At 36.5% G+C, this 26,779-nt stretch overlaps 2 protein-coding genes across 4 annotated transcripts in view; one reads left to right on the top strand and one right to left on the bottom strand.

The window, feature by feature from the left end:
* Positions 1–26,779, top strand: part of NADK2 (NAD kinase 2, mitochondrial) — a 45,459-nt gene that overhangs the window by 6,655 nt on the left and 12,025 nt on the right. Inside the window, exons 2-8 of one of the 2 annotated variants that reach the window (XM_030843674.2) lie at positions 9,004–9,092; positions 9,986–10,074; positions 11,153–11,234; positions 16,464–16,547; positions 18,348–18,484; positions 23,354–23,432; positions 26,401–26,466. In XM_030843674.2, the coding sequence (XP_030699534.1) occupies positions 9,004–9,092; positions 9,986–10,074; positions 11,153–11,234; positions 16,464–16,547; positions 18,348–18,484; positions 23,354–23,432; positions 26,401–26,466 (626 nt within the window). The remainder of the gene's footprint in view (positions 1–9,003; positions 9,093–9,985; positions 10,075–11,152; positions 11,235–16,463; positions 16,548–18,347; positions 18,485–23,353; positions 23,433–26,400; positions 26,467–26,779) is intronic. The other variant, XM_030843675.2, reaches the window with a different exon arrangement.
* Positions 4,499–26,779, bottom strand: part of SKP2 (S-phase kinase associated protein 2) — a 73,766-nt gene continuing 51,485 nt past the window's right edge. The window contains exons 10-12 of one of the 2 annotated variants that reach the window (XR_004036539.2): positions 21,439–21,463; positions 8,187–8,271; positions 4,499–7,916 (exon numbers count right to left, since the gene is read on the bottom strand). Coding sequence is in view for 1 of the 2 variants with exons in the window: in XM_030843683.2 (XP_030699543.1) it covers positions 8,239–8,271; positions 21,439–21,463 (58 nt within the window). In the remaining variant the exon portion in view is untranslated. Of the gene's footprint in view, positions 8,272–21,438; positions 21,464–26,779 lie in introns of both variants that reach the window. The other variant, XM_030843683.2, reaches the window with a different exon arrangement.

Raw genomic sequence — 26,779 nt, 5'->3', positions numbered from 1 at the left:
AAGCAGTGGCAGCATGAACGTAAAGGACAGATTGGAGAAACAGTTTGCAGGTATAATTATTGGACTTCACCACTGGCCGGCTATGGAGACTGAGTGTGAAGGGAGAATTAAAGGTGACACCTGGGGTTTACTTTGTTGACTAGGTAAATGGAAGTATTATTAACTGTTATATGGGATTCAGAAAAGCAAATTAGAACGGGGAATATATAATCAGATTTAGATGGTTTTGGGGAGAGGTACTTGATCTACATGTGGGTGAATATAAAGGTAGGCATTTGAAAAATTGAGCCTGTAGCTCAAGAAACAAGCTTGCCCTGAAGTTTAATTTCATAGGTACTGGTGTATACTTGGTAGATCAAGTCCCTAGAGTGGGGAGAAAATGAAAATGAAGTGAGAACGGATAAGAATGCCAAGGAAGGTAACTTGAGCAATCCCAACATATAAGGGAGTAAGTAAACAGAATTAAGGGGAATGCAGAAGTAGGAATAAAACAATGGGGAAAGTAAAGGTGAGAGTCTGAGATAAAGAATAAATGGAATAGAAATGATCCAAGATAAATACCAAATATAGCTGAAGAAATATTTAGGGTTCCCTGCTCCTGGCCTGACCATACTAGGTAAGTAGTTTCCTTTAGCTGTCAGTTAGGTACCACTAATCCTTTTAAGGCAATTTTGCATGGTGCTTCGTGTACCATTTAGTTAAGTGTATTCTTCTAAGAGTGCTTAAATTATGCCTAGTGAGTTTACATACCAAACTGTCATTGTGTCACGAGTTGGTGAGACAGTGTGTTAAATTTAAAAAGACATATTTCCTTCCCTTACTGGAGTACAAAATAGTAACGCTCAGCTGACTAGTAAAACAAGTTTAAAAAATTTGTAATAGATTCAGTTTTGGTCAAGTAAAAATGTCTGTGATACTTTAATAAAAGTGTTTGGGCCGTTTAGAAAATAGCCTATCACCTCTGACTTTAAGGTGTGGTGAATTTCTGTCCCTTCAGAACCCTCTTTTTTTTCCTTTCATGCTGTGTTGTGTTTTAACCTCTGAGCCGCATGGGGAGAAGTTATGTTGGCTTTTGGAGATTTTATAAGAAAATTCTTTTGCTAATACTGAGTGTGTCTGCCTGTAGAGCTTTTAGATTCACACTGCTTTCTCCAAGTACCCTAGTGAATAATCATAAAAGAAAGGTTTTTTTTTTGTTTGTTTTTTGCTTTTTAATGCTGATAGGAACTAACAAGCTTTTGGGGGAAAAAAAGGAAGAAAATATTAAGAACTTTGTTACTAATACCTAAGGTGTAGCGTTGCATAATTGAGAGTGTATTCTAAATTTCAGTAATTTCTCTAATCTCTTAATTGTAAGACATTTTACAGAGAATTCATGTGTTCTTGTTTTTGTCTGATTGAAGTATGTTTTTAAATCTTTGAAGTGTTGTTATCTTCTGAGGGGGTAGCTAGAAATTCTTACTAGCCTTTGAATATTAAAAAAAACTTTAAAAAATATGAGCCAGTTGAATAGTGATTTAAGACTTTCTAATTGATGCTTTTTATTAAAAAAAAGCATGCTTTTTATTAAGGCATTAAAAATGCCTTATCTCTTAGCTGCCTAGTTAGCCAGTACATGTTAATGCAGCTTACTAGCCCAACCAGCTAGATTGTTTATGAAAGTAATTAAAGAACTTGTATTCTCTAAATAAATGTATCGAGCATGAGTTGTTAAATAATTAGTTCACAAGAAGAAATGTGAGTGGGAATAAGAATTTATGAAGTGACATTTCTGCTCCAATATTAAGTATTCTAATGCTAAATGAACTTTGTCTTTAGATTTGGAACTTCAGTGTTGCTAGCAAAACATATTAAAATCGTGGAAAACTTAGTTTTCTATTAGTTCTTTATAATTTTTCCCCTGCAAATTCAGACCTCCTTCACCATGTCAAATTGAAGTTTCATAAAACTCAGCTGCTGAGTAATCTTAATTTTCTGGAGTTTTCTGAGAGCCAGGAAGTAAGCACCGAAGCTCCTGAACCACCAGATTAGAATTAATAGTACCGATATGTAGGATTTATGTCCTTTATTCCTGGGTATATGTTCTATATTGTGGAAGCCAAAAATGGGAACATAAGATAAAAATCTGGACAGTGAATTGAACTCTGAAGGCCAGTTGCCCTTAAGTTTTATTTATAGCAGGTTAGAAGCAGTAAATTTGATGAAAATATTTTAATAGACTTTTCTACCTTTGAATGGGTTCTCACTGAGTTTTCAGTGCTGCATTTAATGCATTTGATTGAGCTCAGCTAATGTTTAACTGAACACAGTAGTAGGCACTCACATATCTGAATGAATAAATTCAATTTTTTAGAGCTTAATTTCTAGCTATTCAGTGTTTACTCTTGAAATGGCTTCATGAGAGGTAATTATTGTAAAAAAATAATATAACGTGGTAACTTATCTGCTAGAAAATCAGGGGCTTGATATTGAAGCAGGTTAGTTTGAGATGCCTGTTAGATATCCAGAGAAAGATGTCAGAGACGCAGTTGGGTACCTTCACCTGGAGCCCTAAAGATAGGCCAGGATTAGAGATTGCAATTAGGAGTCATCAGCATCAGCATACAAGATCTCTTTTAAAGCCTTGAAACTAGAGATCCCCAGGGAGAGAGCAGAAAAGAAAATCACTGTGATCCATATTTACTGAAAGGTGGTTAGTGCAGTTTTAGTTAATCTGTGGTTGGGTAATGGAAGTAATAATCTGAATATTAATGCTATGTTCATCCATATTTAGAAATGATACTCTTAGAATAGTTTTTCAACCCTTATTTACATTGATTTGGTGATCAAAGTAAATGAACGATTATCTAATTATTACCTTGCTTGCTGCTTTCCTTTAGAGAAAATATTCTTAACATTGGTTTGCTCTGTCTAAATATAATGAGGTTTATATCTAGGCATTAAACTGTTGTAACTGTTGTTAACTCGCATTTAGTATATGCGAGTTAACATCTATGGATTAATTTTTTTTTCTGTGTGGAATTCAGTTTATTTTTATTTTCCCTTTTTAAAATTTTTATTGACGTATAGTTGATTTACAATGTGTTAATTTCAGGTGTACAGCTAAGTGATTCAGTTATATATATATACACACACATATTTATATACATATATATATAAAACATTTTTAGATTCTTTTCCATTATAGGTTATTACAAGATATTTTGAGTGTAGTTCCCTGTGCTGTACAGTAGGTCCTTGTTGGTTATCTGTTTTAGATATAGTATTGTGTATATTTTAATTCCAACCTCCTAATTTATCCCTCCCCACCCCTTTCCCCTTTGGTAACTATAAGTTTGTCTTCTGTGTCTGAGAGTTATTTCTATTTCATAAATAAGTTCACTTGTATCATTTTAATTTTAGATTCCACATATAACTGACATCATATATTTGTCTTCCTCTGTCTGACTTAGTTCACTTAGTATGATAATCTCTAGGTCCATCCATGTTGCTGCAAATGGCATTATTTCATTCTTTTTTATGGCTGAGTAATCTTCCACTGTGTATATATACCACATCTCCCTTATCCATTCATCTGTTGATGGACACTTAGGTTGCTTCCATGTCTTGGCTGCTGTAGATAGTGCTGCTATGAACATTGGAGTGCATTTGTCTTTTCAAATTATCGTTTTCTCTGCATATATGTCCAGGAGTGGAATCGCTGGTTCATATGATAACTCTATTTTTAGTTTTTTAAGGAACCTCCATACCGTTCTCTATAGTGGCTGCCCCAATTTATGTTCCCACCAACAGTGTAGGAGGATTCCCTTTTCTCCACACCGTCTCCAGCATTTATTATTTGTAGATGGACTAATTTTCAAATAGCCAAATATGTCCTCAGCTTCTCTTCTGAAAAGCATGTTTCCCTGTAGATTATAGAGTGAGGACAACACTATTTTAAAAGTCTTAACCCGGGCTTCCCTGGTGGCGCAGCGGTTGAGAGTCCACCTGCTGAAGCAGGGGACACGGGTTCGTGCCCCGGTCCGGGAAGATCCCACATGCTGCGGAGCGGCTGAGCCCTTGAGCCATGGCCGCTGAGCCTGCGGCCTGCTGAGCCTGTGCTCCGCAACGGGAGAGGCCACAACAGTGAGAGGCCCACGTACCGCAAAAAAAAAAAAAAAAAAAGTCTTAACCTATTCATAAACAAGATTGGGAAGGTAGGTATCAAAATATTCACACTAATTATCCCAAGGTAATAAGATTATATGTAGTTTTAATTTTTCATGACTGTGTCTTCCATGTTGTGTTGTTTTTATAACCTTTTTAAAAAGAAAAATACATATTATTAAAATACTATCTAAAATTGGTTTTACTTTATAATTCAGTAAGTAATGATTTAAAACAAAAGAATATAAGACTGTATTTTGGACAGGTACTTGAAAAACAGATTTTGTGTCATAAAGAGTCAAGGCGTAAGGGAATTTGGAAAAGGAAAGAAAATAACATGCTTTTTTTTTTCTTCCAGTTTTATTGAGATGTAATTAATACACAGCACTGAATAAGTTTAAGGTGTACAGCATAATGATTTGACATACATACATCATGAAATGATTATCACAATAAGTTTAGTGAACATCTGTCATCTCATATAGACATAAAATGAAGGAAATAGAAAATTGTTTTTTCTTGTAATGAGACCTCTTAGGATTTGCTCTCTTAACAACTTTCATATATAACATAGAGCAGTGCTAATTATAATTACCATGTTGTCCATTACATCTCTAATACTTATTTATCTTAAAACTTTGTACCTTTTGACTGCCTTCATCCAACTCCACGTCCCTCCATCCCCTGCTTCTAGTAACCACAAATCTTACTTCTTTTTCTATGAGTGAGTTTGTTTTTGAAGTATAATTGACCTACAATGCTATGTTAGTTCCTGTTACAGAACACAGTGATTGGTATTTCTGTACATTTCAAAATGGTCACCACGTGATCATTTCATACCTGTGACCCATTTATTTTGCAACTGTAAGTTTGTACCTCTTAATCTCCCTCACCTATTCTTTCCTTTCCCCACCCCTCTCCCCTCTGGCAATCACCTGTTTGTTCTCTGTATCTATAACTGTTTCTGTTTTGTTATGTTCTTTTTTTTTTTTGATACCGCATATAAGTAAAATATAGTATTTGTCTTTCTCTGTCTGACTTAATTGGCTTAGCATAATAATACCCTCTAGGTTCATCCATGCTGTCACAAATGGCAAGATTTCATTCTTTTTTTTTCAAGGCTGGGTAGTATTCCGTTGTGTATATATAGGCAGCATAGATATGGGTCTTATTTTTGTATCCATTCAGCCACTCTGTGTCTTTTGATTGGAGCATTTAGTCCATTTACATTTAAAATAATTATGGATAGGTGTGTACTTACTGCCGTTTTGTTAATTTGGGGGGGTTGTTTTGTAGTTCTTTTTTATTCTTTTCCTTTGTGATTTGATGACTATCTTTGGATTCCTTTCTGTTTTGTTCATGTGAATCTATTGTTGATTTTTGGTTTGTGTTTACTGTGAGGTTTATATCTTGCAATCTGTATATACATGTGACTGTTTTAAGTTCCTGATCTCTTAAGTTCAAACTCATTTTTGCTCCTTCCTCTCATGTTTACTGTTGGGCATCATGTTTTACATCACTTTGCATATCTCTTACCTACTTATTGTGGATATAGATGATTTTACTATTTTTGTCTTTTAACCTTTTTACTAGCTTTGTACATGGTTGATTTACTACTTTTACTGTATATTTGCTTTTACCAATGAGCTTTTTCCTTTTGTAATTTTCATATTTCTAGTTGTGGCCTTTTTTTCCCCCTCTGCTTTGAGAAATCCCTTTAACATTTGTTGTAAAACTGTCTTAGAGGTGCTGGATTCTTTTAGCTTTTGCTTGTCTGTAAAACTTTTGATCTCTCCATCAAATCTGAATGAAAGCCCTCCTGTGTAGAGTATTTTTGGTTGTGGGTTTTCCCTTTCTTAACTTTAAATATATCATGCCACTCCCTTCTGGCCCACAGAGTATCTGCTGAAAAGTCAGCTGATAGCCTTATGGGAGTTCCCTTGTTCGTACGTAACTTGTTGTTTTTCCTCTGCTGCTTTTAATATTCTCTCTTTATCTTTAATTTTTTCCATTTTAATTACTGTGTGTCTTGGTGTGGTCCTCTTTGGGTTAATCCTGTTTGGGACTCTCTGTGCTTCCTGGACCTGGATGTCTATCCTTTCCCATGTTAGGGAAGTTTTTAGCTGTTATGTCTACAAATATGTTCTCTGCTCCTTTCTCTCTCTTTTCTTTCTGGGACCCCTATAATGTGAATGTTAGTGTGCTTGATGTTGTCCCAGAGGTCTCTTAAACTATCCTCATTCATTTTTATTTATTTTTTCTCTTTTTCTGTTCAGCTTCAGTGATTTCCACTACTATATCTTTCATCTTTCTGATCCATTCCTTTATGTCATCTAATTTAATGTTGATTCCTTCTAGTGTATTTTTCATTTCAGTTATTGTGTTCTTCTCTGTTCGGTTCATCTTTATATTTTCTAACTCTTTGTTAAAAACTTCTGACTTCTCACCCTTTTCATTTCATCTTCTCCAGAGTTCTTTGAACAACTTTATGATCATTACCTTGATCTCTTTATCAGGTTTAGATTGCCTATCTCCACTTCACTTAGTTCCTCTGGGGTTTTATCTTGTTCATTAATTTGGTACATATTCCTCTGTTGCTTCGTTGTTCTTAATTTGCTGTTTTTATTTCTATGTATTTGGTAGGTTGGTTATGTTTTTCCAACCTGGGAGAAGCAGGTTTTATAGGAGATGTCCTTTGCATGCCAGCAGCACACTCTGCTCTGGTCACCGGACCTGTGTGCTCTAGGGGTGCCCCCTGTGTGGGCTGTATGGGCCCTCCTGTGATGGGCTGACTACTGTGGGTGGTCTGGAAGGCGTGGCTGGTCCCGGGTCTGGTTGGTTGTCAGGCCCTGCCTTGCGTGGTGGCTGCCAGCTGCCGTTGGGTGGGGCTGGGTCACAAGGCTGCTGGCTGTGGGGCCCTGGGGCTCCTTGCGTTGGTGGGCAGAGCTGGGTTCTGGAGTAGGTGGTTGTGGGGCCAAGGGCCCCGGGTCTAGTCTTGGCCTGCCGATGGGTGGGGCTGGTTCTTGACATGACTGTCTATGGGGTCGGGGGTGTCTCAAAGCTGGTGGGAGGGGCCGGATCCTGTGGCAGTTGGTTGAGAGGTCCAAGGTGCCCCAGAGCTGGTGTTGGCCCACTGGTGGGTGGGGCTGGGGTCAAGAGGATCCCCAGGCTGGTGCCTTCCCACTGGTGGGTGAGGCCAGGTTCTGAGGTTAGTGCCATCACACTGGTGGATGCAGGCGGTCCTGGAGTCTCTGGCTGCAGGGCCCTGGAGGTCTTGGAGTCGGTATTTCAGCCTACTGGTGGCCAGGGCCAGGGCCCAGGGGGTCCTGGGGCTGGTGCCTACCCACTGGTGGGTGAGGCTGGCCCCCAGACTGTTGCAGGCCCACTGGTGGGCAGAGCCAGGTCCTGGGGTCTCTGATTGCAGGGCCCCGGGGGGCCCATGGCTAGTGTGAGCGTACTGGTGTGTGAGCTGGGTCTTGGGCCCTCTGGTGGACAGGGCTGGGTCCTGGGATATCTGTGGCCTCGGGGTCTTAAGGCAGCAGACCTGTGGGTTCACATCCTGGCAGTAAAAAGCTAGAAGGAGGATTCCAAAATGGTGCTTGCCGTCGCCAGCATTCTCGTGGTAGAATGAGCTTCCCAAAATGACTGTTACCAGTGTCTGTGTCCCCAGGGTGAGCTCTAGTTGCCTCTTGTCTCTTCAGGAGCCTCTCCAGGATCAGCAGATGGGTCTGGCCCAGGCTTTTTTCAAATTACTGCTTCTGCCCTGGGTCCTGGAGCGTGTGAGATTTTGTGTGTGCCCTTTAGGAGTGGAGCCCCAAAGCCCCGGCTCTCCTGAAAGTAAGCCCTGCTGGCCTTCAAAGCCAAATGTTCTGGGGACTTGTCTTCCCAATGCAGAGCCACTGGGCTGAGGAGCCAGTGTGGGGCTCCGACCCCTTGCTCCTTGGGAGGAACCTCTGCAATTGTAAATTATTTCCCCCCATTTGTGGGTTGCCCACCCAGGGGTATGGGTATTGACTATACTGCATCTCCGAACCTCTTACCTGTCTTGTTGTGGTTCTCTTTTATATCTTCAGTTGTAGGTGATCTTTTCTGCTAGTCTTCTGGTTTTTTTCTTGAATAGTTCCTCTGTAAGTAAGTAGTTTTGTAAGTAATTTTGTTGTATGCTGAAAATAACATGCTTTTTAATTCTGGCATTCACTCTAGTGGACATATTTCCTACCTGATGATTAAATGGATGTTTCTAAACTTCTCTCTCAACATTTTACTTTACAGATTATTCAGAAGACATATACTTTAAAAGAATATTAATGATAAGATAGTGACATTATAAAATATTCTAAATGACTAGGAAAAATAATCCTTGAAGGCTATATGTCTTTATATCTAAAAGTTATCCATTCTCAAGCAGCTAACAAGCCCTTTGTTTAGATTGTGTAAATTCCAAATAGAGTTCATAAATCTGAATACAAGAGAGCTGAAAATCCAAGTAGAACAAAGGTCATCTAACTGCCTTCTAAAATATTAGTTCATCTTTGGTCTTCAGTAGCCATATGCAGTATGTTAAAAATCCATTTAGGAAAAAAAGCACTCAAGCTGTAAAACATGAGATTTTTGAGATCCCATTGACCACATGATTCAGGAAACTTACTGCTGTGTTTGGTATTAAAACCAAGTTATGATTTTCTGGAACCAGACTTTCTAATTAAGTTTATACTTGTAGGTTTCACATATAGTCATTAAAATGTATCTCCCCCCCCCAAAAAAAACCCCATTCTGCTTTATATAGGGCTTTTTAAAGAAATATAATATGTAATATATATTATGTAATAAGGCAAAACTTGTTTTATTTTGATATAGCTTGCATTGAAAGGCTCTAGCTACAGTGGACTGCTTGAACGACATCATATTCACACCCAAAATGTAGAGCACATTCTTGATAGTTTACGGTAAGTCTGTGGGATCAGGTCTTGAGTGGGACTTTCAATTTTTATTTTTACTAGCAGCTAATACTTAGATTTTTAGTAAAGATGGCCATTATAGAATCATTTTAAGAAAATTATATCATGGCTAATGGACCTGATATTATAGTGTTTTTAAGGAAATTTTTATTGTACTCTGAAAACTTCACAGATTTTCAGTTATTATTTGGTCTGCCCAAGAAGTGCCTTTTCTACAAAGAGTTAATTTTGTACACAGCAGGCTTCAACTGTAGTGCAGTGTTTTATTTCTTAAACAGAATAGTGGATTATGTAGGTGTTCATTATAATAGTCTTTGAATGTCTAAAAATTACAAGTACAGAAACTTCAGTTAATTAGGGGCTAAATGAGTCAGCAAATAAGTTTCTGTGTATGCAAGAGAATCAGTGTGAGAACACGCAAATTAGAAAGTATTTTAGTCACTTTCAGTGTCTGGCACTCAATATTCGTTGAATTTAAAATAACAGCTATTCACTTTTATAATTTAAAAAATTGTCTCTCGAGGTGTTAGTCTTCTGGGCCGTTTTGTATTCATGAATTTTAGCATCAGAAAGAGTAGAGAAAAGGAAATGCAATTCTAATTAATCAATATTGCTATTCGTCAAGGGCTTTAAGAGATGTTTTTAAAGCACATGGCGATTTGGGATAGTCAGTTTATACATATGCTTCCTATAGTTAATAGTTAATTGGTTGTTGTGGGTAAGTGAAAATGAAGCTGACCTTACAAAGCTAAACATAAATTTGTTTATAAAACAAACTTGTTTATTTATTTTAAATCTCTCTTGTAATAATCTGCCTCTCAAAAAACATACTCCTTTATGTTACTGGAAATTTTATACACACTTTACTTTTTTTATCTTAGGAATGAGGGGATTGAGGTTCGTCTCGTAAAGAGGAGAGAATATGATGAAGAAACTGTTCGATGGGCAGATGCTGTCATAGCTGCAGGAGGTAATAGTTTTGCAGAGGTAAAGGTGCTGGAATATGGAAATGCTCTTTAATAATCATATTGCCAAATACCCTGTGGTCTAGCTGTGATGAAGCTTTCAGAGTCCTACCATAAGACGAATTTTTGGATTTTTAGGATCAGTTTTTAAAAGACGTGCTTTATACAACATTTTACTTTTCTAGTGAACGATGTTACTCTAAGGTTCTGTGCATGTATTTCTGTGTGTATATTTAAAGTGTGTATTTAAGTATGATTCAAAGGATTATTTATAACTATTTTGGTTTAGTTATGCCAGTCTTTAAAAAAAAGTTGAGTTTAAGAGTTTAATGAGGGCTTCCCTGGTGGCGCAGTGGTTGAGAGTCCGCCTGCCGATGCAGGGGACACGGGTTTGTGCCCCAGTCCGGGAAGATCCCACATGCCGCGGAGCCTGCGCGTCTGGAGCCTGTGCGTCTGGAGCCTGTGCTCCGCAACGGGAGAGGCCACAACAGTGAGGGGCCCGCGTACCGCAAAAAAAAAAAAAAAAAGAGTTTAATGAGATTAGATAAATTCCATCCCTCTTTGGCCCCAATATACTTACACTTACACTTGTTTTTTCCTGAGCTTTATTATTATGTTAGTGACTGTTCTCTATAAACCTTTACATGTTTTTTGGAGAGAAAAATCCAAATCTGGACACTTTTGTTGGATGTATTCTCATCAAAATGATTTATGAATTGGGACTGATGTTATGTGAGAGGGAAAGAGGATTGGTTAATAGAAGTGATAGAGTTAGAATAGCGGTTCCCAGCTGGAGGCTACTGCTGGCATCCAGTGGGTGGCCAGGGATACTGCTCGCCACCCTACAAAGTTCAGGACAGCCCTCACAACAAGAATTATTTGGCCTGAAGTGTTCATCTTGCCACTGTTGAGAAATTCTGGATTAGAGTGGGAGAGATAATACAGAGGGATAGTGGGTAGAAAGGAGTAGACTGTGGCAGCCAACAGGATGGGGTGAGGGTGGGATTATTAAAAGAACTAGTGTTCAAAATGTTGTTAAAAACTAGTTTTGTAACAAGTCTGGTTATGTCTTATGTCCTTTAGGTGATGGCACAATGCTTTTGGCAGCAAGTAAAGTCTTGGACAGACTTAAACCAGTTATTGGAGTAAACACTGACCCAGAACGGTAAGGAAAAACTTTTTTGTGCTTTGCTTTGCATAGTACCTGTTTATGATAAATCTTAAATTTGGAAGCTCCTTATCCTATTGGTACAGGGTGTTTACTATGGTGCATGCTGTGTAAGTGGAAACATCACCGTTGCTGGCTATCGTGAATGTTAGAACCATGTTCCAAAATCATTTCAGTGATGAAATTTAGGCATGTAGAATTGACCTCTACCTTTAGTAGATTTCTCTTCTTTGTCGTTATTTTCAAGGACATAGCTCTCTTTTTTAGCTTAGGCATGAGAAATATATACACATTTCGCTGGCGGTGGTGGTAGACAATTATGATATGGGATGGACAAGTTCTCACATTTGACTTCCCAGGTTGTTTGGGAGTAATATCTGTGGGAGGATAGACTTGAGCCCTTGACCCAGGTGAGTACTGGTGAATTTGGTGTTGCTGAAGATGGATGAGTTAATGATGTTCCATCTTCTACCCTTCCTTCTGGCTCTCATCTACATTCCTGAATATGCCTCCACTGATTTCCTGGGTGACTTCGTTGACTTAATAAATAGACCAAACCCTATTATCACTTTTTTTTCCTTTCCTTAGCTTCACTGACATTTATCCTCATTCTGTTCCAGCCACCCACAGCCATGATCATACTTAGACTTTGTCATCACCTAGAATTTCCCCACCTCTCAAATCACTCTGACCATAGCCGCCTACCTTAATAGCAGTCCTACTTCCTCAATTCTAGTAAATCTGTCCTTTGGCTTTCAGTGTGTTTATCCCCTCTATTTTTTTTCCTTAATTCTCCCTTACTTCATTCACTTTCCTGACAAATTTCTTAAATATTTTGTACCATTATCTTTCTGCTCAATCATGGATGAGTCTTTTCTACTCCACTCTGTACTGTCTCCAGAATAACTGATTAACATCTGTCGTTTTAAACTTAGATGCTGGTGACTCCAGAATCTGTATATCCAACACTGATCTTGCTTCTACTCTTACCTTATAGTCTCTTCTCCCCACTGCAGCCACAGTGATTGTTTTGTAAAAGTTTGATATATTCTGTGACCTCTGCTCAAAGTCTTACTGTGGTTCCCCATCTAACTCAGAATAAAATCTAATTTTTACTATGACTGGGGTGACCAACTCATCCTCATCCTGGTTTTCTTGGGACTTTCTCAGTTTAGCACCGGAAGTCCTATGTCCTGGGAAAATTGTCAGTCTCAGGCAAACTGGGACAGTTGGTCCCCTTCACTGTGACATTCAAGACTCTACATTATCTGGCCCCTGACTGTTCTGTGTCCTTATGTCCTATTATTTTCCCTTTCTTCATGCTATTCTAGCCATACTGGCCTCCACTTGCATGTATCCAGTGGCATTAAAAATGTAACATGTCTACAGATGAACTTATCTCCTTCCCCCCACCCATACTTGATAAATGAAATCATAATGGGTACTGAAGCTGTGATGACCCATCCCTCACCACCTTCCCTCACTCCCTTTGTTGTATTGGTCTAGGGATTTAGTTCTAAGTTTTAGGGATCTTACCTTTGAATCCATCTCTTCCCCTCCTCACTGAATTTAAACATAGCTTTATAGTTTGTGGTTTAAATTACTGTAGTAACTTCCAGTCTTGCTCTTTCCAACCCATTCTTTATACTTTGCCTTAATGGTCTTTCTAAAGTACAAATTTGGTTGTATCCACTCCTTAATTAAAGTCTTTCAGGGTTTCCTTATGACCTTCAGGTTATATTGCAAATTCCGTAGCATAATATATATGATCTTTCACCACCTCTTGCCTATCTGCTTTTCTAGTTTCATCTACCCTCATTTACCTGTAGGCACTATACATTCTTCAGCTTAAAAAAAAAGACTGATGCCTCTCTAGGAACATTCTAGGATCCTTCCTAAAGTCTGTTCTTTGGGGGTTTTTGTTTTTTGTTGTTTGATTTTTTTTTTGCGCTATGCGGGCCTGTCACTGCCGTGGCCTCTCCTGTTGCGGAGCACAGGCTCCAGACGCGCAGGCTCAGCGGCCATGGCTCATGGGCCCAGCCGCTCCGTGGCATGTGGGATCTTCCTGGACCGGGGCACGAACCCGTGTCCCCTGCATCGGCAGGCGGACTCTCAACCGCTGTGCCACCAGGGAAGCCCTGGGGTTTTTTTTAATTGTATTTTTTTCGCAGTTTTATTGAGATATAATTGACATACAGCACTGTATAAGTTTAAGGTGTACAGCATAATGACTTGACTTACACGTGTTGTGAAATGATTACCACAATAAGTTTAGTTAACATCTGTCAACTCATATAGCTGGAAAAAAAAAAAGGAGGGGAAAGTTTTTTTCCTTATGATAAGAACTCTTAGGATCTACTCTTTTCATAACTTTCAAATATACCGTACACCAGTGTTAACGATAGCCATCATGTGGTACATTACATCCCCAGTACTTATCTTATAGATGGAACTTTATACCTTTTGACCACATTCATTCAGTCCCCTCTCCCCTAACCTCTGAAGGTTGTTCTTAAGTGCAGTGTAATGTATGAGCATCCTAATGTCATGATTGAAGGCTCACATATGGGAGTTTTTGCTCTGGTGAGGAGCTTTGTTGATATCAAGAAAGAGTTTGAAAGAGTAAGTGAAAGAGTTCTCCAGATGTCCATGTGCTTTTCATGCCTTTGTTTGTGCTTTTGCCTAGAGTGCCCTTACGACACTTACTCAATTGTGTAGTTCTTTTTCATTCAAGACTGGTACCTCTCCTGGGCTCTGACTATGATTCCTTGTACAGAGAGCACTTATCTCTTCCTATTATTTTCTGCTTGATTGTCTCTTCCATTAGACTATAAATTCCTTGAGTATAGGACTTAATTTCTCTATTGCTAGCATTTTAATTGCCTTTAGTATTCGTGCACGTGTATTTTAGAACTTTGCAATGACATAGTTTTACATCATTAAAGTAGGAGATTCTTTAGTGATCATATTTTATACAGTTTGTTGAAATATATTTTCCTTTAAAAGCTGGCTTAATACTCATTAGCCTGTGGGGATTTTGAAACTGGTAAGCAACAGGTGTTGCTTCTCTAATTTCTGCCTAAAATGATGTGTTCTAGAAGTCCTCTGGTTTTTCTTTTTGCCCCCAGGCAGAAATGTATTAAGCCCCTGGCTTGTTCCATAATTCAGGTTGCCTGAATTCTTTTTCTTAAGCACAGAGGTGTCTCACAATCCTTAAATAAGCCCAGAAGTTAATGTTCAACTTAAGTTCCTTCTTTTCTGTAGTAGTTGTTAAATGCAGCATAACAGATCATCCCAAAACTTAGAGGCTTAAAGCGATAATAATCATTTATTATCTCTCATGGTTTCTGTGTGTCAGGAATCCAGGAAGAGCTTGGCCGGTGGTTTTAACTTGGGATCTCTCATGACGTTATAGTCAGATGTCAGCTGGGGCTGCAGGCATCCGAAGGTTTGACTTGGGTTGGAGGATCTACTTCTAAGATGGCTCACTTGAGGACTCATCTAAATTAAATATACAATTTCGGTTTTCTCTTTTGTATTCTGTACTCACTCTACTGACCCCTGTACATAATTATGACATTTAAATGCTTAATGATCAAAATGGGATAGAGGGCATGTGATAGCCAACCTCCAAGATAGCCTCCTAGTATTTACACCTTTATGTGGTTCCCTTCCCACTTCTGTATTCAATCAGGGCCGGCCTGTGGGACCAATAGAATATGGAATAACAGTGTGTGAATTCCAAGGCTAGGTCATAAATGGTATTGCAACTTCTGTATTGGTCTCTTGGATTGCTCATTCTGGAGTAATTCGGCCACGGTGATGTGAGGATACCAGAGCCGCCCTGTGGGGAGGCTCACATGGAGAGAGACTTGAGGCCTCTTGCCAACAGCTAGCACCAGTGAGTGAGCCACAATGAAAGTGAATCCTCCAGGTCAGGTCTAGATTCTTCTCTCTAGAGTGTTTTAGACCTGCAGTTGACCTCCATAAGTATTCTATCAAATGTTGATTATCTTTTATAATCTTAGCACTGTAGAGAAGTATTGCAGTAAATATAAAAAATTTAAAAATTTAGTCCCCTGCCTAAGTTTCTTAACCACAGTGTTGACCCTCTCAGGTAAATTGATTAGTCACAACTTTGTAAAAGCCTTTTTCTCTGCTCTTCACGTTTATGTTAATTTACAGTTATTATTAAGGGTTTGTTTTGCCAGGCCTACTCTCAACCTTTCCTTCAAGATTGCAGCATCATATAAATGATGATGATTGAACTTTCTGGACACCTTTCCTCACGTTAGGTGCCGTATCCTCTCATCTTCCTGTGTCAACCTATAGGCAATCTTAACACTTTGTAATTTGCATTTAAAAAAAAAATTTGTCTTCCACATAAAGTTGTTAACTCCTTGAAGGAGCTCATCCATATATATATATATATATATATATATAATTTATTTATTTATTGTTTATTGTTTATTATTTATTTATTTATTTATTTTGTGGTACGTGGGCCTCTCCCGTTGCGGAGCACAGGCTCCGGACGCGCAGGCTCAAAGGCCATGGCTCACTGGCCCAGCTGCTCCGTGGCATGTGGGATCTTCCCGGACTTGGGCACGAACCCGTGTCCCCTGCATTGGTAGGCGGATTCTCAACCACTGCACCACCAGGGAAGCCCCTTTATATATTTTTTTAATAAATGAAGGGTTACATTAGATTAAACTGTGAGTTCTCTTTTGGTTAAAAGAACATCTTAAATGACATTTAAAAGGGATTTATGGTTCAAAAAACTTTCACATAAATAGTTTGATTCCTCATAATAACCTTTTAGATTGGTGGTTTTATGGCCCTTTTAGAGATGAGGAAGCTGATGCTAAAGTGACTTGCCCAAAGTTATAGTTAAATAATTTAAAGGTAAGATGCAAACACCACTATACCATTAGATAATTTTACAGGGAAATCAATCAGTGGCAAATTCAGTTTTATTTTTAGTTTTACTGTAATGTGGAAACTTAAGTTGTATTATGGCATTAAACCTGTATTTAAAGTACTATTTCTATTTGGTCTTTTTTTTGTTCTTGTTGAAAGCATAGACAATTTGTGGCAAAATGAATTATAGAAGTAGAAATTCAAAAAATTTCATATCTGATTTTTGTAGTTTAGTGATACCTTTTGAATTAAGTACTTTTTTTTTCTTCTTCCCTTTACACCACGCAAATTCCTTTTAAAATAAAGGTCTGAGGGTCATTTATGTCTTCCTGTTCGATACACACATTCCTTCCCAGAAGCCTTACAGAAGTTCTACCGTGGTGAGTTCAGGTAGGAATTTCTTACTATTGCTCTATCATTATCTTATTAAAATATTATTATTATTATATAATTATATTATTAATGTGTGCCATTAAAAATGCTGTTAAACAGAACAAATTAGATAATATTTGGATTAGTCCATAGGTGTAACAGTAGCCATAAAAAATAATACATTAGCTGAGTCACAACCACATCTAACTTCCCTTCTTCCAGCCTGACTGGAGCTGTATGGAGAAACCCTGCCAAGTGCCACTTGGCCTATAATGTAATTGCAAGTAGAGGTTTTTCTCCTTCAGTGAGATAGAGGCCATGTCGCTACTTTAACCTCGTTACATGTTTTTAGCAGTTTGGTAGAAAGATGATTAAAACTGTTGGTGAAAAATTAAATGTTCAAATTCTCTGAGATTTTTTATTTTTTATCCTCATCTTCTCCCATCCAGAATGACTGAGGGTTAGATTTACTCTAACCATGCTGAGATTCCTGGTATCTCTGCCTTACATGTTAAGTATTTCTTAAGCAGTGGAGATGTTTTTTCATATTTCTTTCACTTAATTTGTTCAGTGGTCAGACTGCCCTGAAAAGAGAAGGGTGGAAGGAGCTGAGTTGAGGTTGGCCGATTAATTAGAGCCAAGTTGGACTACTTTTCTTTCCCTGACTTAGCCTAGATTTTATAGAGAGAGAAAAAAGTTTTTTGAGAAAACTTTTTTTCTCTAGGTATTTGTGAAATTGTATTAAATTTTCTTGACTTCTGGAATCATTTTTTTAAAATTTATTTATTTTATTTATCTTTGGCTGTGTTGGGTCTTCATTGCTGCGCGCGGGCTTTCTCTAGTTGCAGCGAGCAGGGGCTACTCTTCGTTGTGGCGTGCAGGCTTCTCATTGCGGTGGCTTCTCTTGTTGCGGAGCACCAGCTCTAGGCATGCGGGCTTCAGTAGTTGTGGCACACGGGCTCAGTAGTTGTGACACGCGGGCTCTAGAGCGCAGGCTCAGTAGTTGAAGTGCACAGGCTTAGTTGCTCCGCGGCATGAGGAATATTCCTGGACCAGGGCTCGAATCCATGTCCCCTGTATTGGCAGGCGGATTCTTAACCACTGCACCACGAGGGAAGTCCCTGGAATCATTGTTTTTAGTAACGATTCCAGTTTCTAGTCATTTCAGAAATTTAGCACCTTCACAGATGACTAATATACTCCAAGCAGGAGTGTATTTTTGTATACTTACCTAGTAGAATCTGTCCCACTGGCTTTTTCATATGTTAGTTTTTGATTTTGACATTAAACTTGATTCTTGTTTTCTTCACTTTTACCAAAAAGTCATTTAAGTTTTAGGTTTAATCTTAAGTGTTATAATATTTGTTATTGAACTCTTATTGTAAAAAACAGAAAAACAATATTACAGAATTTTAGGGAAGGGATTTTTATCTAATCTGACCACCTTAACATAATAGTGTTTTAATTTCAGAATGCTTTCTTTTTTATATATGTGTTATACAATGAGCAAAACACAACTATTAGCTAAGTATATAGGATTTAATGAATACTTGATAAAGAGTTTGACTTTAATTCAAGTTTTTTGGGAGGTTTTATACAAGTACATTAGATATTGCCATTATAATAGAAAAGAGAAATAAACATTTAAATCTGTCTTTGATCAGGAACCTGTGGGTTTTAGGTGTTTCTAGTATAATAAGTTCATGGAATAACTAGTTTTTTATTATGAATTTTTTAATTTTGAGAAATTATAATGTCTAATCCTTTGTTTAATTTATTCTATTTTAATATAATTTGCTTTTCCTTCACTCTTCTAAGATGGTTGTGGAGGCAGCGAATCAGGTTATACCTTGAAGGGACTGGCATCAACCCTGTTCCTGTGGACCTTCACGAACAGCAGCTAAGTTTGAATCAGCATAGTAGAGCCTTCAACATTGAGAGAGTTCATGATGAAAGTAGGTAGATTGGGAATTAAGTGTGTTTGGGGCAATATGTAATTTATAGTTCCTTTGATCTCTAATTTCTAGAAGTAATAATTTATAATTATTTGGGGATTTCAGTGCCACTGACAACACTTAAGGAAGTGCAATGAACTACTTGAGTTGTAAAATTTATTATGATTAGATTCTGAAATAACAAATATAGCATATTTCCATGTGAAATTTTTTTCTAGGGTGGATTTGAAAACTCATTGATTAGGGAAGGACTCTAAAATGTCCAGGAGGATAGTTGATATTTAGGGAAAGATTCTTGGCCTTAATCTTTGAAATGTCAGAAAGGAAGAAGAAAATGGTAGAAAGAAAATGAACCAATCTGTGAAAGATTTCATAATAATTATACATTTATATACTTACATTTAATTATATTTACCATGGTTCTAGTTATTGATTAGAATCTTTCTGTTAGGAAATTTTCGCATCCCAGCTTTAAGATTTGCATTTCAAATACTTGTGTAAGATGCTAAGAGAATATTAGCATAAGGTGATATGCAGGTTTTTTGTTGTGTTAAGATGAATGCTCAGTTTTGAGCTAATTTGTGGATTATAATTTAGCAATATTTTCCCACTTTTTCCAGTAACTGTAAGACTTTTATGATGCAAGAAGATCCCAAGAGATATCCTAAATGTCTGTGGACTGTATAAAAGGATATTTTTTCCTCCTGCATTTCATTTCTTGGCTAAACTTATCAGCAAAAGCTGTCTTTACATATCTGCTTTCTGTCTTTGTTTCTGTCTTGTCATGGTATCTTGATGTTTACTTATGTTTATTTTTTTTCAGAGTTTTTCATGGTGATTTATAGCTTTATAGGTTAACATGTTCCTAAACTGAGTTAATGCCATGTTTTAAAGATGCTGCTTCTTCCCCGGGAAAAAAAAATCATTTGATTTTTAGAAAGTTTTTAAGTAATTATTTTTAAAAAATCTAGACATCTTTCAAGTAATTCATAAGCATATGATTTCTTATTATCATTTTTGAAAGATTGCAGTAAATATTAAATTTTTTTTTTTAAGATATTAAAATCTTAGCTAGAAATTTTACTTTATACCTCACCAAAAGAAGTTATTGCTGTCTCCAAAAGATGTTCAGGATTTGGTTTTTTTCACCAACAGCATTATAGGAAAGATGTAGCTTGGTATTTAAAGATTCATTGCTCAGATTCCTATCTCAGATTCACTGTTTTTAGTTTATAAGCTAAATTAATGTATATGAAACAAAATTACACATAAACTTAGTAATATTCAGGATGTTCCTATCTCATTAGTGTTAGTTCTAGAAAAAGAACAGAAAATGTTTGAAATAAAAAATATATATATAAGAAAATTCCTAAAAACTTAGGCACCAGTTTTTGAATGTAAGGACCCACAAAGTACTTAATATAGTCAGTGGTAAGAGGTCCCACACCAAGGTATGTCAGAATACTAGGGATAAAGCAAACCTCTTGCAAGCTTCCAGAAAGGAAGTGATGGTGGTGTTGGTGGTGATTGTGGTTGGAACAGGTTTTTTGATATATAAAGAATCTGGAATCACAGTAGTTTCAGATTTTTCAATAATAACCCTGGAAATTAGTTTACTTATATTAATTATTAATATTGTTATTAGCAATTATATAACATTTACAGTGTCTAGGCACTATTTTAGTGGGCTTGTTAGAGGGTTTTTTTGGGGGTTTTTTTGATAAAAGAGCTTTATTTTCTGAGAAAAATTTAGAAGGATTTCAAGGATATCTCATATTTGCTATTTAAATTCTCTTCAAGTTGGCAGGGAACATTTTCTAGGAAGCTGCCATTTGGGATTTTTGAATATAGAAGTAGGTTTGAGATTATAAATATACCACCATGTTTGATCCCTGATCGCTTTCTAATTTAGAACAAAAGATGACAGAGAAAAACAATCCTAGTTTTTTTTTTAAACTTCAGCTTGCAAAAGGGATGATTCAACTTTTAAGCAAATAAAATTTTCTATCTAGTGTTATCTATCATTAACTAGGTTATATTTGTATACAAGTTAATGAAGAAGAATTCATTTTTATTACCTTTATACCTTCAAGGGAAGGTAGGGTTGATTATTTTTTAAAAAACTTTTAATCACATAAATTAGTAACTTTCTTATTTGAAAGCCTGGTTGTATTAATTTGGATAAGTGAATTGATTTGATAAACAATCCCATAATCTCAGTGGCTTAACATACTGAAGGTTTATTTAGAGCTCAGCTCACTGTCCAAGGAGTGTTCAGGCAACCTCTGAACAATGGCTCCTACCATCTTCTAAGGCCTCTGAGTCTTCTGTAGCTTGTGGGGAGAAGACGACAGTGAGAGCATGGAGGATCCTTAGGGAAGTTTTAGGAGCCAGGCCTTTTCACTACTTTTGCTCATATTCTATTGGCCATTACTAGTCCCATAGGTATACCCAATGTGAGTAGACCTGGAAGCATAGTCTAACAGTCTGACAGTGTGAGGGAATTGCACAGGGTTGCAGTCTCTGTCACTAGTTAACAATTCTATACTTAAAAATACAAATTAATAATTAATTTTGTAATGCATGCTCTTGGATAGAAAATTGTTAATTGGTATTGAGTCCATCTTATCATGTCCTGCTGAAGCAAGTTGTAAATGAACAGTTCATGATTAGATAATGTTTGGTAGTCAATTAGCATGAAAGAAAATATAAGCAGAATTAAGATGATTAATGAGACTCGAAGCAATTTTACGTTTTCTCTTCCTTCTTTGATAAAAGATTTCAAGTGAAATTCAGCAAGCACACATAATAAAAGTGCAATACAGAAAGGAAAATTAGGATGAGGAAAAACGGGTCTAGAGGTTAAAAAGTCAAGACCATATAAAATAAAAAGATATGGTTACAGTTTGATGGTGAGATTTCAGATTTATTAGTAATATTTAGTGAGTACTTACTGTTAGTTGAGCATTTGCAGAAAATCTGTGGGGAGATGTAAAACATTCCATTAGTGATTTACCCTATGCAAAGAAAAATAATTTAAACAATAAATTTTAACTTTTTACATTGGTAAAACTTGTCAGATGTGAAAATGTGAATATATCTAGTACCAAATTAAGAGTTTCAAGAGTTAGGTTTTGCAGTCTGAAGTACAATCAAATTCGATTAAACACAGCAAATTTTCTATATACCTTTTTGTGTCACATTCTTTCTACTATATTAATGAGATTTAGCTGATAATGTTAACCCATTACATAATTTAGTCAAATAAGTTTTAAAAGGTTCCTTGGTATTGTAACAACAGCTTATAATCGAAAGAATAGTTGGGCCACTTTAAGCAGTTATAATCCAAAAGATACGAGATACATGTAATTAATATTCAATAAACATAAATAGACTACAAGTCAGAGGAGAATAATAGATTGGTGGTCGTGTTGGTGACAGTGGTGGAAAGTTTTATTAGTGTATTAAGTGTCTAATGTGTATTAGATATCTATACACATTACCCCGAAACATAGAATCTTAAAATGTAACAAATTACCCCAGAATTGAGCATCTTAAAACAAAATATTTATGATTTCACAGAGATTGTGAAGGTCAAGAATCCAAGAGTGGCTTAGCTTGCTAGTTTGAGTTTAGGGTCTCTCAGGAGGTGACGGTCAAGCTGTTGGCCGGGACAGCAGTATCTGAAGACAAGATTGTACTGGAAGATATGCGTCACAACTCATCACATGGCTGTTAGCTTCAGTTCCTCACTATGTTGGCTTCTCCATTGGACTGCTTATGAAATATCTTCCCCCAGAGCAAGTGATCTGAGAGAGAGAGTGACCAAGTAGAAGCCAGGGTGTCTTTTTTTAACCCAATCTCAGAAGTGACGTACCGTCACTTCTGCCATACGTTGGTCACATAGACTAATCCTGGTGTGATGTGAGAGGGAGAGTTGTACAAGAATGTGAATACCAGGAGGCAGGAATCACTGGAGACCATCTTAGAGGCTAGCTGCTGCCACAGCTGAGGTGGACTTTTAAGCTTTGACTAAGGAAAAAGATGTGGAGGAGACAGAAAAGGGAACTTGTTCCATAGTGCTTGCCCACCAGGAGATACTTGGGTGCAATGAATCTGCTACTGGTGACATTGAGAGGAAGGGCCTGGCATTTCCATTTGGAGACTGGTAAAAGATAAAAAGTAAGAGAGACCGTTTGAAGGTGACAATCACAAGTTTGATCCAGAAAGCAGTGGGAATTCTTTGGAGGATTTTGCATGATGGAGTGATGTTTAAGTAATCATCAAGGAAGATCATTTAAGCTGCGCATACAACCTTATAGAGTAAAAAATAGATGACATTTTTTTAGGAGTCATAAGAAGAGATGTGGCTCTGTTCCTCCAGTGCTGCCATTGCTAAAAATCACTCCTGAGGTTTTCTACTTGAAAAAGTAATCTGAGTTTTAACATAACTGGTTTGGTTTCCTATATGAGCCATTCATGTAATTTGATGCTTAAATCCAGAATGGCTCTCCTTTGGAAGTACTTGATCGTCTCTACTTCTGAAGCTTCCAGAGTAAAACTAAGTCAAGTGCGACCACATGAATCTTATGCTATGGATAAATATATTTTATCGCTCTTGAAAAATTGTTTCAAGAAGACCTAAGGTTTATTTTGGAGAGACAGGGGCTTCATTGTTTCATAATGTTTAGATGATTTTGTGGGTCTGTATTATGAATACTTTAAATATGATTTAATTTATCTGTTAATAGTGATAAGGTATAGACACTACAAAGACAAATATGAATATATTAATATTTTATAAATTTTATATGATAAAATTTCTAAAATTTAAGGAGCTGTCTTGGATTTTTCTTTCATTACCTTCAGGGTTTGAGGCTTCTGGACCCCAGCTCTTGCCAGTGAGAGCACTAAATGAAGTCTTCATTGGAGAGAGTCTGTCATCCAGGTACTTTTCAACCTGTGATCTTGAGTTTGAAATTTTAATATTTTAGTAATTTTTAAGCTATTTATTTCTACAACCTAAGATTTGTGAATGATTGATACTGTATAAGTAAGAGAAATGAATTATTTAATGAAATATTTCCAGACCTTTGTACATGTTAATACATGTTAAGAGGAAAGAAGGTGTTATTACTAAAAACGTTTGTGAAACCCTGGGTTAAACAAAGTTATTCAGATTTCTTTACTGCAGTATTTCTCAGAGCCTTTAATCTATCATATAGGTGCTTTATAAATGTTTAAGAGAATGATATATAGGTATATATTTGCAATTGATAAAAAACATTGATCTTATTGACAGTCCATATTAATATTGCCCTACTGACTGTCGTAATGTTTTTTAATGCTGATTTATTTGTTTGCTTGCTTTGGTCCAGGATGCAGGTAAGGAGAATGCATTTGGCTATCATGGCCCTTTAGATTTAAGCAAGAACAGTTCTTAGCCCCACCCCTGTTTTGTCATCTATGATTTTAACATTTTTGAATGGTCTAAGCCAATTGGTTTGTAGAATATTCCCTTTTTTAGATTTGTATGATTTTTTTTTCTTCTCTGCATGGTAAGATTCAGAATGAGCATTTTTGGCAAGTATACTACATAGATAATAGTGATCCTTCTTAGTGCAACATCATAAAGCAAGTGTATCGACAGCTTAAAATTTGTAACCATCATTACCAAAAATTAAGGTTAGTGAAGCTCTTTACTAGGAATATAAAAATATAGTATTTTATTACTGATAAGATCTATTTTGTGAGTGTTGAATATAATTTAGGCTTAAATTGTCAGTAGAATTTTTTTGTAAAAATTTTTTTGTGTGACACCAGTTACCAGTTATAAAGTGACTGCCATAATATAAAGTTAATTTAACTCTTGGTAGTATGTTAGAACTTTCCTTCTCATTTTTGTTGATGTAAGTGAATTAGGGGTGGAAGATAGAGATGAATCTATATCCTACTTTCCTGCTTCCAGAACCATGTGACCCTTTGAAGGTCACATAATTGATTCCCTAGTTTACTGAGAGTTTCATATATTCTGAAATTCTCTTTATTATAAGTCATATCCTTTTATAGGAAGTTTAATTATGATAAGAGAAATTTGTCTTAAAAAAGCCACATTTTAGCCAATACCTTAACTGAGGTAGGTAGTACTGAAGAGAGCAAAGCCTTGATTCAACAGAATGATTTGAATGATCTTTTTGAGTTGTAATTATGTTATTAATATAATTTTAAACATATGCAATAAAATACATTGTGCACCCACTAGGGATATAAAGATGAATAAGGTAAAGATAGTGGTATCTCACATAAAGGTAGTAAAATACATAATTTAAAAATTATTAAAAGTAAAATGTATTCTTCAAAGAAATCAAATAAAAATATATTACTTAAAGAACTTTAAAATATGGTAAAATGTGAAGATGTATTTAATATAGTAAGACTTATGCAGCAACAGAAAAACTTTGTATATAGCATATCAAGTTTGAAACAACATGGAAATGAGTAATGGATACATTTGTGTCATAAGAGAGAAGGAAGAGAATGTAACTCTAATTAGTGATATAATCTAGTCATTATTGGTAAAGAGGCAGAAGAGAACAACTTCAAAATGAGATTGGAGGAGGTCTGCATTAAAATAAATAGATGACAAAGGTAAAGATGTTTTGTGAGTTTATGCTTAATTCTAGGGAAGCCATTTAATGGCTTACATTATTCTGTTTGTATATTTTAAAGGTCATAACTTCTGAGAGCTTCTACTAGTGTTGCTTTATGATTTGTACTTACTAAAAAATAACTTATAAAAGGAGGAAAATTGGGGTCAATTGATAGATTTTTTGGAAATTCAGTGAAGTCCCATTAGGAGGTTTTAGACTGAATGCTTTCATTTTTTGTGGTGGTCGTGATTTGGTTGGTTTACCCCTGATGTCTGATGCTTGTTCTTTTTGTGATCTTAGATGCCTCACCTGATATCTTTACTAAGATAAGGGCAGCAATGGGTTGGCTTCTGATGCTACTGAAACAGATTTAACTACTGGAAATGTTAGAACTTATTTTTAAAGATTCTATGACATAGACCCTTAGGCAGAAAGGAAATGAACACTTATTGGATGCCTGCTACGTGTCAGGCACTGTGCATGTTGTGTTAAGTTGTCACATGTATGCTCATAGCAGCTCTGTGAGAAAAGTAGTTGTATTGATCAGTGAAAAATTGAGCTTTGGAGAATTCAAATAACTTGCCCAAGGTCATATATTTAGTTAATTAGCATCAGAACCATCATGTAAACCCAGAATTTCTGATTCCAGATCCTGTATTGAGTTGTCATGAAAACTTGTGAAGTACTGCCAATTTTTGGACTGCCCCTGCCTGTCCACGCCTTCCTACTGGCAGTGCTATCTAAAGGTCATCTTGTATTATTTCTTACATAGCATCTTGTTTACTGCTTAAAGCAGAAAACAGCACTCTAAATAGTTGGTAATTATTATTTACTTTAAAATTTCTGACCTACCTACTAGAATATAAACGTCAAGAAGATCGTGTCTATTATGTTTGCCATTAAATCCCCAGTACCAACACAGTGCTTATTAAAACATAATAGGCACTTAATAATGTTTATGGAGTGAATAAATATTGAGTCCTGCCAAATGTTTTCATTATCTCCATTTTATAGGGAAGTCTGTGGCTCAGAGAAGTGAAATAAATTGCCCCAAATCACACAATTAATAAATAACAGAGCCAGGGTAAGCCTGTGCTCTTCTTCAGTGTATACAATAGAACTGTGGTCTTCCTGAAAACTGAAGTGCTTTGCTTGGAAAATACGAAGTGCAGCAATATTATTCCTGCCTCATTTATAATGTTCTTAGACTTAAGAACATTTTAAAAGCCCAATTTTTTTTCTTTTCTCCTATTTGTTCTAACCTAGAATGTCTTATTCTTGGGCTGTAGCAGTGGACAATTTAAGAAGAAGTATACCCACTCTAAAGGGACTGTGAGTTTTATTGCTGCCTTAAAAAAATAATCTCCCTGAAGCCAAAATTCTCTGAGTTGACTAATCTTGATAAACCTGCATGTGGGAATGACACTAAATTTGTTCCTTGTTTTGGGCTCAACGTCTCTCACCTGACTATACTTTCCTTTCTCTTCACCTCTGCTTCTCCTCTATCCTCACTTACCTATAATATTTGGCTCTATGTGATTCTGGCATAATAGCAGCCATTCCTATGGATTCAGATGGCTTGTCTGTGTATAATAGGCTTCTAATGTACCTAAAATTCCTAATTTTCTAGGAAGATATAACAAAG

Source organism: Globicephala melas, chromosome 3, assembly GCF_963455315.2.
Source record: "Globicephala melas chromosome 3, mGloMel1.2, whole genome shotgun sequence".
Lineage (NCBI taxonomy): Eukaryota > Metazoa > Chordata > Mammalia > Artiodactyla > Delphinidae > Globicephala > Globicephala melas.
Note: the sequence above shows the minus strand (reverse complement) of the source record. Positions and strands in the feature narration are given on the sequence as shown.